Genomic DNA, 13,969 nt, shown 5'->3' on the forward strand with positions numbered 1-13,969 from the left:
GTTTAAATTCACCAATGCACTCCAGTAACAGCAAGGCACAGATAAGTTACTCCAGAGCCAGACTAGCACCAGGTGTAACCACTATTTTCCATAACTGCAGAAGAGCTGCACCTCCTCCCCTCAAGGATTTGCACATTGTCTTGCATTGCTTTACAATGCAAAGATTGGCAGATAACACTGCTCTCCCTCTATAAACACATTTGTATGTGAAACCTCTTTTGTTTGAGACTACTTCAGAGAGCTTTTTCAGAGAACCAACATTTCTTTTCGAACTGCTGCATGTTTGTTTTCAACTTCTGACTATTATTAAAAGAAAGAACTTGATTCTTTCCCAGCCATGAAACAATTATATTAGTCTAAAAATGTCACTAATACCAACATCTATTAGTTAAAAATGAAAAGGAGAAAAACTAAGCAGAAAGAAGAGCAAGCAGACTGGCAAGGGCTTTTGGAGTACGAAGCATACATATTTATTTAAAACATTCACTGAGAATTTTAGTTTTTCTGGCAACAAATTTCAAGAACATACGTGAGGACAGAGGTCTAAGATGGGCAGGAAAATCCCACCCTTCTGCAGAAGTCTTAGGTACAACAAATATTCTTGTGAGAGATATCCTTGGCTTGATTATGATTATATGATTCAGTGTCTGAAAAACCTAGATCTGATGCCTTAAAGATCAAGGTACTTCTTTGTCTCTGGTGCTTCTAAGGCAAGGAAAGGGACACACTCCAACCCCCAAATATATATAGATACTTTTTTGCTTTCCATGAAGCTTGAGTAGAAACCACAGAGTTCTGAAAACAAACAGAGCAAAATCTTCTGCAGCTACCTATCATTCCTACAGAAGAACAGAATCTGAAAACCAAAATCAAATAGGATAAAACCAGCATCTCAGTAAAAACAACACTAATTATTGGTATTGGTCTGTCTCATTTTGCAACATATGCTCTTAGATAAAATTCTTCTGCAGGTCTCAAAAAGCCATGAGCAGGACTGGAAATAACTCCTCCTACACAGTGCTCAAAAAAACCCCAAACACCTGGCACAGACAGCTCATTGATGGCAGAGCAACAGCTCAGTGAAGAGGAGAACAGTACATTGCTTTAGGTGATCTACTAGCATCTTACACCCCACAGCAGGACTATAAAGGAGCACCACATTATAAAGAAAGAGTCTTGCCTGGAGATATTTACAGTTGACTTCACTGAGCTGCTATTTGTAGTTGTTGGGGGTTTTTTGGTATTTTCCCTCAGTTTTCTAAACTGTACTGTATTAAGCAATTGAGTGTTCCTACCAATATTGGGATGCTTCAAGAGGCGACAGATTCTAGCTTCTCTTTCCAGTTTCTGGTGATCTGCAACAAAGGAAAGCAAAACAGTTGCTTTTAGCATGAAGATTAACATAGTTCAGTGTGTTTACTATACAGAAGCAAAAAAAATACACCATCTGACGTAATCTTTTAAAAGTGCTCCCTTTATTTAGATCCATTCAGAATTCACATTCAAAATATTTGTAGTATTGGATTAGGTTACCACATCCAACCACTTTTTTGATGGACTACCACTGGCACTGTCCCATTAGAAAAATCAAGCTGCCAATTTACTGGGGACAACAGGAACTATTCAGGCCTCAGCCTAAAATTATCAGGTGATAAAGCACATTACAACATTAGTTATAAATATGGACAACCTGAGCCCATAGGGTTGCCTTAAATCCTACTTGCTAACAGCTTTAATGCTACCTAGGGCACTGAGTATACAGCTGGACACATGGCAACCCTCCTGATATTGCCAGCACTCCTGCCACCACCTGCTCCCACCATAACAGGATGCTCCAGGAACCTCCAATAACTAATGACCAGCAGTTGTTGTTTTGCCAGCAGGGTTAATCTCGCTCTCGGACCGATTATTCATTAACCTAACGATACCCTGCACATGCAGGTCCAGGTGTCCCATCTGTCAGCTCCTCTTTGCCTGGCCATTTGATTCTCTTTAACCTTCAGAGAGAGCAGCAGGCTGGAAGTCTGAACTTGGACCGAGCCCTAAGGACACTCCTGGAGATAAAATACTACTGCTTGTGTCAAGCTCCATTTTACTTAAGCAGCTTTACTTACACTTTTATACTATTTGCTCCAAACACAACCATTTTACAGCACTACTTCTGCTGCATTTTCTTTAGCACTAAGTAATATAGTACTTGTTTTTTATAACAAATAGGAGAGTGTCGGGGAGGTTCATACATTATACATGCTGGAAGCACCTGAAGGTCTTCAGGTATGTTAAAATGTCAGTGTCAGGCAGTATAAAACACACAGAGGTAACTCAGGCAATAAAATACATAATTTGGAGATAATAAAAACAGATGACTACTGTAATCCTATAATTCCAATAGACTTCTAGTGCATTTATCCTCACTTTTCTGCAATGTCTATGCCTTTTAAGAACACAGCTTCTGTGAAGCAAGAGGCAGAAAAGCAGTAGATTCAATTTTATAATATTAGCTAAAAATAATTTTACAAAATTAGAAGAGAAATCAACTAAAATACTCTTGGAGATGAGGCTCTTCTGCTAGTATTTCCACTAGCTCCAATTTGACTTCCAAGGATATTATAATAACCAGTCCTCCCTAGGTACTCAAACTTCAGATGTAACTCAAGTACCTCAGGTTATGTTATCTATGCAGTCCTAATTATCTGCGTTATTTTTGAGGTCATTCCTAACAACTGGAAGTAAAAATTCTTAACTGCCCTTCCACCCCGTAAAAACTCTAGTCCACACAGTAAGTTTTGAGTTGAAAAAACAGCATTTAGAGAATATCAAAAGTTCAATCTGCAAGAGAAGAGGGAGACACACATTGTCACTGAATCCAGTGAATTTCATGAGAGAAAACCAATTAAATCTGTATTTATGACACAAGAACTACTGTGCCCCTCCAGCAGAAGGGACACTAGGAAGGGAATGCTAAAGCCCTGTTCCAAGAGTAAAACAGTACCAGACTTCAGACACAAACCTAAAAGTGTCAAGGAAAACACCCCAAAAAGGCAGAACCAAGCAGTAACCATAATGGAATTGCTTGGAGACAAATTTTTTTATTATTTTTTTTTTCCAGAAAATATAAGCAGCATTTGTATTGGGCCTTTTCATGAATTGAGAAGGAAACTAAATCAGAACCACTGACTGCAAGAATAAAAAGACAGCAGAAACTGTATTTGGTATGAATGTTAACATAACATCAAAATACTGTGCCCTACAGCTGTCAGTAACATACGCTTTAACAACAACAACAAAAGGAAATACAAGGACCTTCCACTGAGGTTTATGTTAAGATTTTAAAATTCAGTTGCAGCAAGTTCAAAACACAAGCAGAGATGTATAGAGTTACAGCACCTTAATGCCCATCAGCTTTGGCTGTAACTTAACCTGGGGTTGACCAATTGCCATATTATACACAGCACACAGGGAGATGATCTGAAATGCATACTAAACTAAGCTTGTTTCAGAAGAAAGATTCTATACTACCTCAATCTATATTTACAGGATTAGCCAGCATAGCTAGAAACCTGGAAGGTGTCTGACAGTCTCCCATGAAGTGCTAAATACAGCCTGTGTCAACTCTTCAGGAATTACACAGATATAACAGAGCCCTTCATCTCTGACTTGGAATATAGAGTATAAACACTTGACATCTATTTGCTATTAATCACTATACCACAGCTTCTGAACTGACACTGGATATGATTAATTCCTCATATACACTACACATTTTCATTGGTCGTTTAAAAGTTACCATACTATACCCTAGTGCACCCACAGAGCTAGCAGACACCACCTGGGTAAGGCAATCTAGAATAGTGACCCATGATACAAATGTTCTTCCTGCTCCAGTGGACAGGAAGAAATTGAAACAAGATGAAAAAAACAGACAAGTAAACATGACTTCACAATTTCCTAGGTGAAATAAACTCTAAAACCAGATGGAGCTCTCTCATTTAACTGAAAACAACGGATCGAGTCTAAACCTACAAGAGGGTAATCCATGAAGTGATCCCAATCTAGTACAAGGATAAGCAATGAGATAGGTTTAATATTCAGCTCTAATTTACAGACAAAATAGAATGCTTAGATAACAAAAGCTGAACATTTTCAGGTATGAAGATAGGCTAAATTGTTATTGCATCATTTAAGAACAATAACTGCATGGATTAAAAAAGCATGCCTGATATTTTTTAAAATCACAATTAAAACATTATACTCAAATACGCTGCTGGATACACTGCAATATATGATGGTTACATTACTACGATTATTGTTGTTGTTATTATTATTATTGTTAATGTTATTGTTATTTGCATTATAATATTCCCAGTTTTAACTGGCATATTGACTGATGCCAATGAGGTGGCATCCAGTGTCATGTAAATTATAATAACAAGCTCTCTGTATTTACCCCATTCAGTTGCTTGTGTCAGAGCAGTTGCTCTTATACCCTTTTTTAAAAAAGGAAATTAAGGTGAATGCAGATACCTCACACCTTGCACATCGAACCATGAGGTAGAGAATGAGCATTAAATACTTGCTGAGTCAGGGATTTCAGTGGATGTTGAGGTCCAGAAGATGACATCTGCACTTCCAAGGAAATAAAGTACTCTTTCGTGTTGTTAGGGGAGTGTCAGAAACCTTCTGAATAAGTCTGAATATCTAAGTTTTTTGGTGGGGTAACCTAATGGAAATTTAACCTTGTGGGGTACCCATGACAACCGACTCTTGTTTCTTCAGCATGTTTCAGGAAATAATGCTCCTTTCTCCACTCCACTTATTTACAAGCACATCCAACTGCAAATGCTGTACATAAATATCTATTTCTGTTACCCTGTTTTCAGCCAGGTTTCAGTTACTGGTGACCTGAAGGCGAATGTCAAAGGGCAGGTCAAACCGAAATACTTGGAGCACTCAGCTCTCAGACGTCTGAAGCACAAGAAGGTGCGTTGGTGCACCAAGAGTTGTTCAGGAAAGAAGTGTCCTCCCATGACAAGTACAGCCAGAGAGATTACCTTGCAGGCAGAAAAACCCCACAAATCTGGAGAAGGGCTGTGGCAGTGTCTAGCATAAAACGTTTATGCTCCAACAGCATTAAAGAAAAATTAAATTCAATAGCTGGTCACTTACTAAAACCAAAAAGTTAATTCCTCTCATTTTCAACAGTATATAATTCATCAGCTATAACTGTGTTCTCCTGTCAGTATGAAAAGGGAAAAATTATTACCAGTAAGAGGAAGCCAAGCTTTAAAACCAAACATATAATAAAAAGGGAACATACAAATATGTATATATATACACACATTTGCTTCCTTTCCTGTCATATAATTATATATACTTGATTATAAAAAGGTCTCCTACAACGTCTACACAAGAAACTGTAAGAAAATTTAATGAAAAATACAAATAATACCCTAAAAGGCAGCCAAAGGCAGCCGTGCAAATGCAGAAGAAGGAATGCTCTACAAATTCTAGATTATTTTATGAAAGCAAGTTTCCATTTGTGAGCAATGGCATCTATCACAGCAACAGCTAGTTACCAAGACTGGAAAAAGATCACTGCCAGTGAAACACTGATATAATCAGAAGGTAGCCATGAGAAAAATACAATTTTATTCATGGAAAAAAAAGCTGCAGCCAGCTACAGTGAAACACAGCAAAGAAAAAGAAAAAAAATCCATTAAGAATTCAGCCCTTACAATAACTGATGAAATTCTGTGAAACCAGAAGCAAATCATACGGATGTGTATAATCTGGGGTACTGAGAGATGCTATGAATGTAAAGTCTTGAACTAATCCTAATTCAATATTCTAATAGAATAAAATCTTGTATTACCATTTATTATGTTTGCATCAGAAAATTATACTGTTTGTAGAGAGTTTATACTAGGTAGGCAAATGAAGTAACAAATTGTTTAAGTGATATCAAAATTTTACTTTCTTACAAAAATTTGCTATACCTATTTCTTGGATTAAGTCATAATATATTTTATAATTAAAGAGGGATATAATTAATATATTCACACAAATCTCCTCTACTGCAGTGTCATGATTCTTAATCCAAAATGCTGATCCTGCAAGACCATTCAAATGGAGTTTATCATCATGGCATAAATGTCTACCACTCACCACCTATCAACAAGATTAAAATTTCTCTTAAGCAAAGCCCCTTTCTAACAACAAATTTAAATAACTTTGGTTGTTATTTTATTTTTAGAGCCTGCACTCCTCAGCAAACAATGTAAGTGCATTTTCCCACTGCTAATTTTTATCTTTTTAACCCCTTGTATTTTCTGGACATTTCTTTTATTCCTCAGTATTGACTGGAAATAGTGTTAATCAGAATGAGATGATGTATGTTTTCTCACACTGCTTGCTTTATTTTTTGAAGGGGGATGGTCTCTACAATCTGCTTCCTACTCTGTGCAACACAGTCCGAGACTTTTCACTTTTCCCCATGTTTTTCTTTAGACAGTTAAATAAAGAGAAAACAAAGAGCTTCAAGTCCCAAGAGCAGACAGCATACCTTAAAGTCTACCCTAGACCACCCTGGCCCTGTTATGTTCTCCCATGGAAATCAGAAGACAGCTGCAGAAATTCTGACAAGGAGATGCACTAGGACACTGCTCTTTTTCTGGTATTATTTTGACAAAAAAAAAAATAAATTTCCTTTTGCTCAGGTTCCTTCACAGAAAAACAAAGCTCCTATTAAAAGGTAACCTTGTGATGCATTAAAATCTCTCTGTTCTTCTTATACTTTTCCTGTTTCAATTAGAATTTGAATCTTTGTTGTCACAGAATGTAACCTCTGGGACATTAAAATCTCTCTGTTCTCATACTTTTCCTGTTTCAATTAGAATTTAAATCTTTGTTGTCACAGAATGTAACCTCTGGGCACCTAAAATCTCACTAGAATAAGCTCTTCTATCTTAGCAATAGAGATCAAGAGACTACTCGATGAGACAAAAGGTGTTAATGCTCTTTGAACTAAGAGTGAGCCAAGCCTCAGGAAGCTTTGAGCCTGCTTAGGAGATAAAGCCCTTTGCTAGACCCTGCTCCACACAATTTCCAGGCAGTTCAGTTTTCTGGGAGGACTTAACTACCCAACCTTTTAGCTGTGCAACGACACAGACCTAACAGCTGGTAATACTTTGGCAGGTAGCTGTGGAATGGGAACATTCATGGACACAACATCAGTGTGAGGCCCCTGAGGTCTGATTATGCCCTGTGTCAGATCTGACCTTTGCTTGCTACATGCAGGTCATTTGTAAGATTAAGGGTTTAGAACTGAAAACAGCCTAGAGGGTCTGTGTATCTCTCACAGAGAAACAAAACCTTTTTGAGAGCTGCTACAGCCTTCCAGACCAGAACCTCTCCTGCTTTGCACAGGTTTCCTGCATTCTTATTTTTTTATTAAATCATTCAAAAGAATGTATCTCCCCAAGTAGAAGTTCCAGGGCCAGTTGACAAACTGCACTGACACCACTAAGTGCCAAAAAAAGGCAGACTTGCAGCAATATTGCCCTCTTCCCACAGCAGAGGTAGAGCCTAGCTAACCATGGGAACAGTGGGAAGTCCAAGCTTCCTGACAGGAATGCAGGTTGGTCAAACCAACCTTCCCCTCTCACATTTGAGAAACAAAAAGGACTGGTTGGAACCAGTCTATGCATGATGTCACTAGGATGCAGTGGTACAGACGACATTAACTGAGCTCTCCCACGAGAAATAAATGTGCTGCATGTAGTAAAAATACATAAAATCAAAATGTTAAGATTATGGCAAACCTTTCCATGTGTGCAGATTCTAGGCCAAAAAAAACCACAGTGCTGCAGAATTTTCTGTGGGGGAAAAAAAAACCCCAAACCATCAAAGAAAGCTTATTTTTCAGTACTACCAAAATGTCAAATGTTATGCCTGGGTGACCTGATATTCTTTCAGCAGATGTTTCCCTGGCAGTTATGGACACCAACTCTTTGTAACGCAGCAGGGGAGATATACAGGTTAACAGAGGACTACAACCTCTCCCCCTGACCTCCCTCATCTTGTCAACTTCTCTGACAACTATACAGAACATAGCAATGTATTCTAGGGATCATGGAATGTAAATATTCGTGGTTTGAGGGTATATTGTATAAGAGGAATGCTGTTGCAACAGTGACCTTCTTTAAGTATAGGAATGCGGTTTATATACATCTAACTGCTTCAGATACATTTTTAAAACACTCTCTGAGGAAGTATTAAGGGTCTGGAAGCAGTCAAGTTCCATTTCTTAGACCTGATAATTTCTGTAAGTTGAAGTCATTAGGGGGGACAAAGAATATCACTAAGGCCCTGACTGAGCTGGTTCTTATGAAAGATAACTTATAGACCTTTAGAACTTTGCAACCTAGTCCTTTTCTGCCTGTAAGAAAAAAAAACAAAAACTAGACCCACATTTATTCATACAACAGTAAATCATGCAGCCCTTTGAATTTTCCATTACTGAGTTCATGCTGCAGAAAAGCTCATGAATAAACCTCACTCACCCCCTCCTCCATTAGTCTCAGAGAAGGTAAATGCTAAGGAATATAGTCCTTCAATTCCCAAAAGCACTTTTTTTTTCAAAATGAATGCTCTAGCATTCACTACCTGCTCCTGGGGAAACATCTGAATACACACACTTTACCTATTCCTCTCTTCCTAGTCTTTATAGTTTTAAAAGTGGGCCATTCTTATAATAAACAATTAAGACACGGAGAATTCTCATCTGACACACCCCTTCTCTAATGCTTCTTGAAGAGAAGCATGGGCCAGGTGTTCACTGTTATAAAGATATCTTTTCCATGGATACCCAGTTCCATAATGGGTAGGAGTGTGCAACAACAATAGCAGAGCCAATTCTTTTATTAGGCCATTGGTCAAAAGCGCCAACAGAGCAGAAATGAGGGCACAGAGTATGCCTCCAGTTATTTCTGTGGCTATGTTCCCATACACACATTCAATCAGGCTTCTGAATATCAAGGAAAAGCAAAATATATTAATCCAAGATGCTCTGTAAAATAATGAATAAAGCCCACACCTGTTGATTTTCAAATTCTGCCCCAGGGCAGTAAGAAAACAAAAGGCACATTTGTGCTCAGCTGTGAAGACCGCCAACAATAGCAGTTGTCAGTTGGCTGATGTTCCTGTAGGGCTTTCTTCCACTTCCCACCCACGTTCTGTGTTAATATTTTAGTGTTCGCACAGTGTGTGAATTTGATAATAAATTGACACAGAAACTTCATTCCTACCTACAAAGCATGGATTAACAGTCCGAGACGGTAGAAGGGTCTTCAAACCACTTTATCAAGACACTTTAGCACTAATTTCTGTGACAACTGTGACACCCCCCCCCCCAAAAAAAAAAAAAAGCAGGATATTCCTGCATTTCTTCTGTTTCTAGCACTGCTGCTGTAATTGAGGAAAACATGACTTACTTAAAGCAACAAAGAAATTGCAGGAGGACAAAAAGAGGAAAGAGAACATGTGACATTAATAGCAAAGCACTGAGCCAATATGATTTTACTTTTTTACATGATTTGTGTTTCATTGTGTCCTAAATTAACAATGAGAAGAGACCAAGATAATTATAAGAATATAGACTGGATTTTACTCAAATGTTGGGAACCACTAAACACTTGTTATAGGCACCCATTTACATGACACTGAGCACAAGTTAATAAACCCTCTTCTTTTTTTCCCTCCTTTTTATACTCCAGTTTGCTGTGCATTTAAACAGCCAGCTGGTGATTCACTCACATCACTCTTCTGAGAGAAGTGACTTAGAAAAGCAAGGAGAACATTAATAAAAGTTTGGAACTGCTGACTTGCCAGCCAGACACACTGGCACAAGTGAAAACAACTCTAAACAGCAGTCCCTAGAGAACAAAAAGTAGTTACTGTTTATATGCATTTTGCTTATTTCTAGGTTTAAAACTCTTATAAATTTAGAAGAGATAAATACCCACTTTAAAAAATAATATATAATATGCTGTAAAACTCTTCAGTGCCAATGTACACAGAAAGGCCTCAACTGCAGGGGGTGTGTCAGGAAGTGCAAATTTGATCATCACCTACAACTGTTCACCAACCAACCTTCACCTGATAATTAACTCTGTTTACGTGTGTCCTATCATCTCTCCTCTTTATCATCTCTTTTATTCTGATCTTCTGTCCAGTGCTGTATCTTGTACCACCTTCCTGATACTCTTCATGCAAGACCAACATTTGCCTTAACAGGAAAACCTGAATGTACTTTTCATCCTGAATCATCATCTTACTACCTCTTTCTGTCACTACAGCAATATATTTTCTTTTGTGACTCAAACTTGCAAATTCTTAAACCAATAGTCAGCCAGATCTTCTTCAACCCTTCCTGTTTTTGGACTAAAAATTATTTTTGGCAACAACTCTACGTGCAAGACCTGAGCATATTTAAAAGCAGAACAATGAGGCTAGTTTTGAGACTGACCACTTTTGTTCCCTACTGCCTCAGTTTCCCACTTCTGCCTGGTACACTGTTATCTCTCCCCTCATCTGGCACCACAAACCAGCTGCTCTCCACCATTTTTACCAGGTGACCCTCCTGGATTCCCTGAATTGACTTGGTACATACTAGGATTTGAAAGGTCTTCAGAATTGGTCCTCCCAGTCCTTTGCTCTCTGCATTTTCCCTTCCATCTCGAAACAAATGGACGTCCCTCATCTTGCCTGCTGGGAACTCCTCCTTTACTTCACTGCTCTCCTTTTTTTTTTGGTTCTCAGTTTTATACTGTATGTCGTCTACCTCTAATTTTATTAATTTCTGCTGATAAACATGTGAGTGCAGACAGTGTCTCTCATCTTGTCCTGTCTTATTTTCTGCTGGTCTGTTTAAATGTTTCTAGGCTTCTCAGTCATGATTCATACTTGAGTAGTCCAGACATTCAGCATGACAAGTTGTATTCCAGAACATGCAAGCACACTCCACTTAACTCCCATCAGGAGATGAAGCAGAGCACACGTCTGAGTGGACCAAAACCACGGAGGCTGCTGTGACACGACACATTTCAGCCAAACATCAGCTCCTACTTTTCAGAGTTTACAGAGGAATATGCAACAATTTAGCAGTTGGAGTTTCAGGGTGCTTACCACCTTTTTCTTTTTTTTTTTTTTTTTTTTTTTTTTTCCATTGTATAATCTGGGAAGTGTGGAGAATGTGATTAACTGAGAGCAATTTGAAGAAAACTCAAATGCCTCATACATTGAGCTTCTGAAACTAATCCTGAAGTAATTTTTAATTACAAAATGCTGCTGAGTCTGCATTTTAGTTCCGTGAAGCATCTGTCTGAAAGTACTTCTACATAGCCCCTTGTGCTAACAGGTGTGAAAGCTATAAGATGTATTCACAAAACCCACAAATTTGCTGTCCTGATGCAGTCAGAAATGCCTGAAGAAAAAGGAGCCTATGCAGCACAAGTGAGTCAGCATGTACAGCTAAAGGAAATGACAGCTTCATCCCATGGGGGGTGACACTGCCAAATTGGTGAGCTGCTTAATGACTGCCTGCTTTTAATCTTGATAAATTTGTTAGATTTGTATAATACAGCCATCCAATGGCTGTGTTATTTTAAATATAGAGGTTTTATTTTCCAGTCCTACTTTCCAACAAGTCAAAAGGAAGAGAAGTTGGTCTGCAAAACATTAAATCCTTGGGTATTTGCTCCCACATATTTTCACATACCTTGTTTATAACAGCAACACAACTGCTCCCGAATTAATAGCTCTAAACCTTAATTAGGGAAATAGTTTTTTCTGTTTCTTAACTCATTTCCTGCAGAAATTTGCAGTAACTTTGCAGAAAACAACAATATTTAGAAAAAAAAATCTTAGGAATTGAAAGTAAGTTCAGAAAAATCCGTCATATATAAGAAATGCTTGGAATTTCAGGAGTCCACTCAGCAGCCTGACAAGCACAAAAGCATCTGCTTGCCCTCAAATACTTCACTGGAGAGGGATGGGCTCAAGTACATACTTGAATGTCTTGCTAAATTCCAGTCCTACAGACCCTATTTTAAAGAGGAATAGTTCCACCCTTTGAATCCATTAAGAGCATTATAAACTCTGAAGAGACTTTTGTTTCACAACTAAAATTTTGAAGGCACCTTAAAGTTTCTAAAATAATGCTGTGAGACATACATGAGACAGACTGATTTTCTCTTCCAATTTGATAAAACAATATTGCCTAATAGCAAAAAGAAAAAAAACCACAAAACTGCAGCTTACTATAAACCCAAACAATACTGTCAGCAACAGCAACAGGTAACCTATGGTAGCAAATTACTTTTTAACTTGAAATAAATCATGACCTACCCACTGACACTAGCTAATTTTAATATAAGTGAGTAAGTATGACATGTAAGACACCAAGTCATGATGACTTTCCACTTGGCTTGGATAGACATGAGTAAGTTACTGATTTTGAAGCTGCTGCAAAGAGCAACTTCTGAACTCTGACTTTAAGTTCTTCACTTTGGAAATGCTTATTTTTAGAAAGCATATCAATGATCACCATCTTTTGCCTTGATGTCATTTCTAGAAGAAGATATTGCAGTAATTGTTTGGGAAGGAGAAACTTTTTTATTTTTTTAAAGAGAAAACAGCCAGTTAGGATGTTCAGCTCACTGACAGCCTAGGGATGCTGCAGTATTTCCTACTTAACAGGAAGGGAAAAAGAGTAGTAAAAGGCAGAAACTCCATCGTGCAGAAAAAGTCAACAACTTTTATTTCTAACATTCCCTGTAGTTACTGTTACTTTAAAACTAAACATGACACATGACTTTGTTTACCAGAGACTGTTTCTTTTATGCAAATCCACTTGAAATCACTGACATTTACCTTAATAAAAGCTCAGGGACTTTAACCTCGGAGAAGGAAACAACTGTAGAACTAGAATCACATCCAAAAAGAACAAAAACAATGGTTTGGCAACTCTTGTTATGACTCAGAGGAAATTTATTAAGCACATCAAAGCCAAAGCTTCTCATAACAAAAAAGAAATGTTAAGAACACGTAAGTACGTGCTTACAGGAATATTTCTCCAAAAATAACAGTAGGCTGTACTAGTACTATAGGACTAAAGATACTATTGCATTAATAAAAATATCCTAATAAATAAGTCACAAGCAAAGCAGGTATTTATTTCTACAGGACCCATAAAAAGTTAGAAGAGTAATAGCAGTAACACACTTCCTTCCGTTAACTTATTTTAAAAGAAATAAGTGGTTTATGGCTAACTCACCATACTGATTTTTTTCTGCTCTGCCAAGTTGCTAGGTCTTTGTTCATAATGAATTTCCTCCTCAAATACCAAGTGCATGAATAGGTTTTAAACTCTCTGAAGCTGAAGCTGTATGTTACAACAATCTTTGATGCCAGGATTCTGATGCCCTGACCTCCAAGCTACATCAGTATGGTCTTATTTTGAAAGTGGATCATCTTGACAGTATTTTTAGAATCACTTTCTTGTAACTTAATTCACTGAGTTTGTAAAAGCATTTTTTTTAAAAAAACCCAACAAAACAAAAAACACACTCTTGCTCTTGCAAACACATACTGCTAAAAGATAGTAACCAAACAGGGTCTTTTCTCTTAAAATAATAACTCTCAATGGATTACTGTTAAAGTACCACCACAGTAATTTAAGTCAACAATAACTGGTGAATAGTTTCTTGAAGATTAGTGGTTTAACTTGTATTCATCTAGAGTTTTGTGGCTGAGTCTGAATGGATCTCATTCTTTCAATTTCCTAACTATACAAACCCATTACAATTAACTGAACCATGAAAACACAAATGCCTACAACACTTGAAACAAAGGATAAATGCCCAAATCCTCCAAGTGTTTTTCCTCCTAATTCCTAATTTGTCTTATTTCA

The 13,969-nt window shown here is 37.6% G+C and overlaps 1 protein-coding gene across 1 annotated transcript in view; it reads right to left on the reverse strand.

Annotated features, from left to right (window-relative positions):
* The window catches only part of CAMK2D (calcium/calmodulin-dependent protein kinase II delta), a 144,890-nt gene that overhangs the window by 85,372 nt on the left and 45,549 nt on the right, over positions 1-13,969 (reverse strand). Inside the window, exon 2 of the mRNA XM_010002853.1 lies at positions 1,296-1,355. Within this exon, the coding sequence (XP_010001155.1) occupies positions 1,296-1,355 (60 nt within the window). The remainder of the gene's footprint in view (positions 1-1,295; positions 1,356-13,969) is intronic.

The sequence above is a fragment of the Chaetura pelagica genome, unplaced genomic scaffold (assembly GCF_000747805.2).
Source record: "Chaetura pelagica isolate M959 unplaced genomic scaffold, ChaPel_1.0 scaffold1098, whole genome shotgun sequence".
NCBI lineage: Eukaryota > Metazoa > Chordata > Aves > Apodiformes > Apodidae > Chaetura > Chaetura pelagica.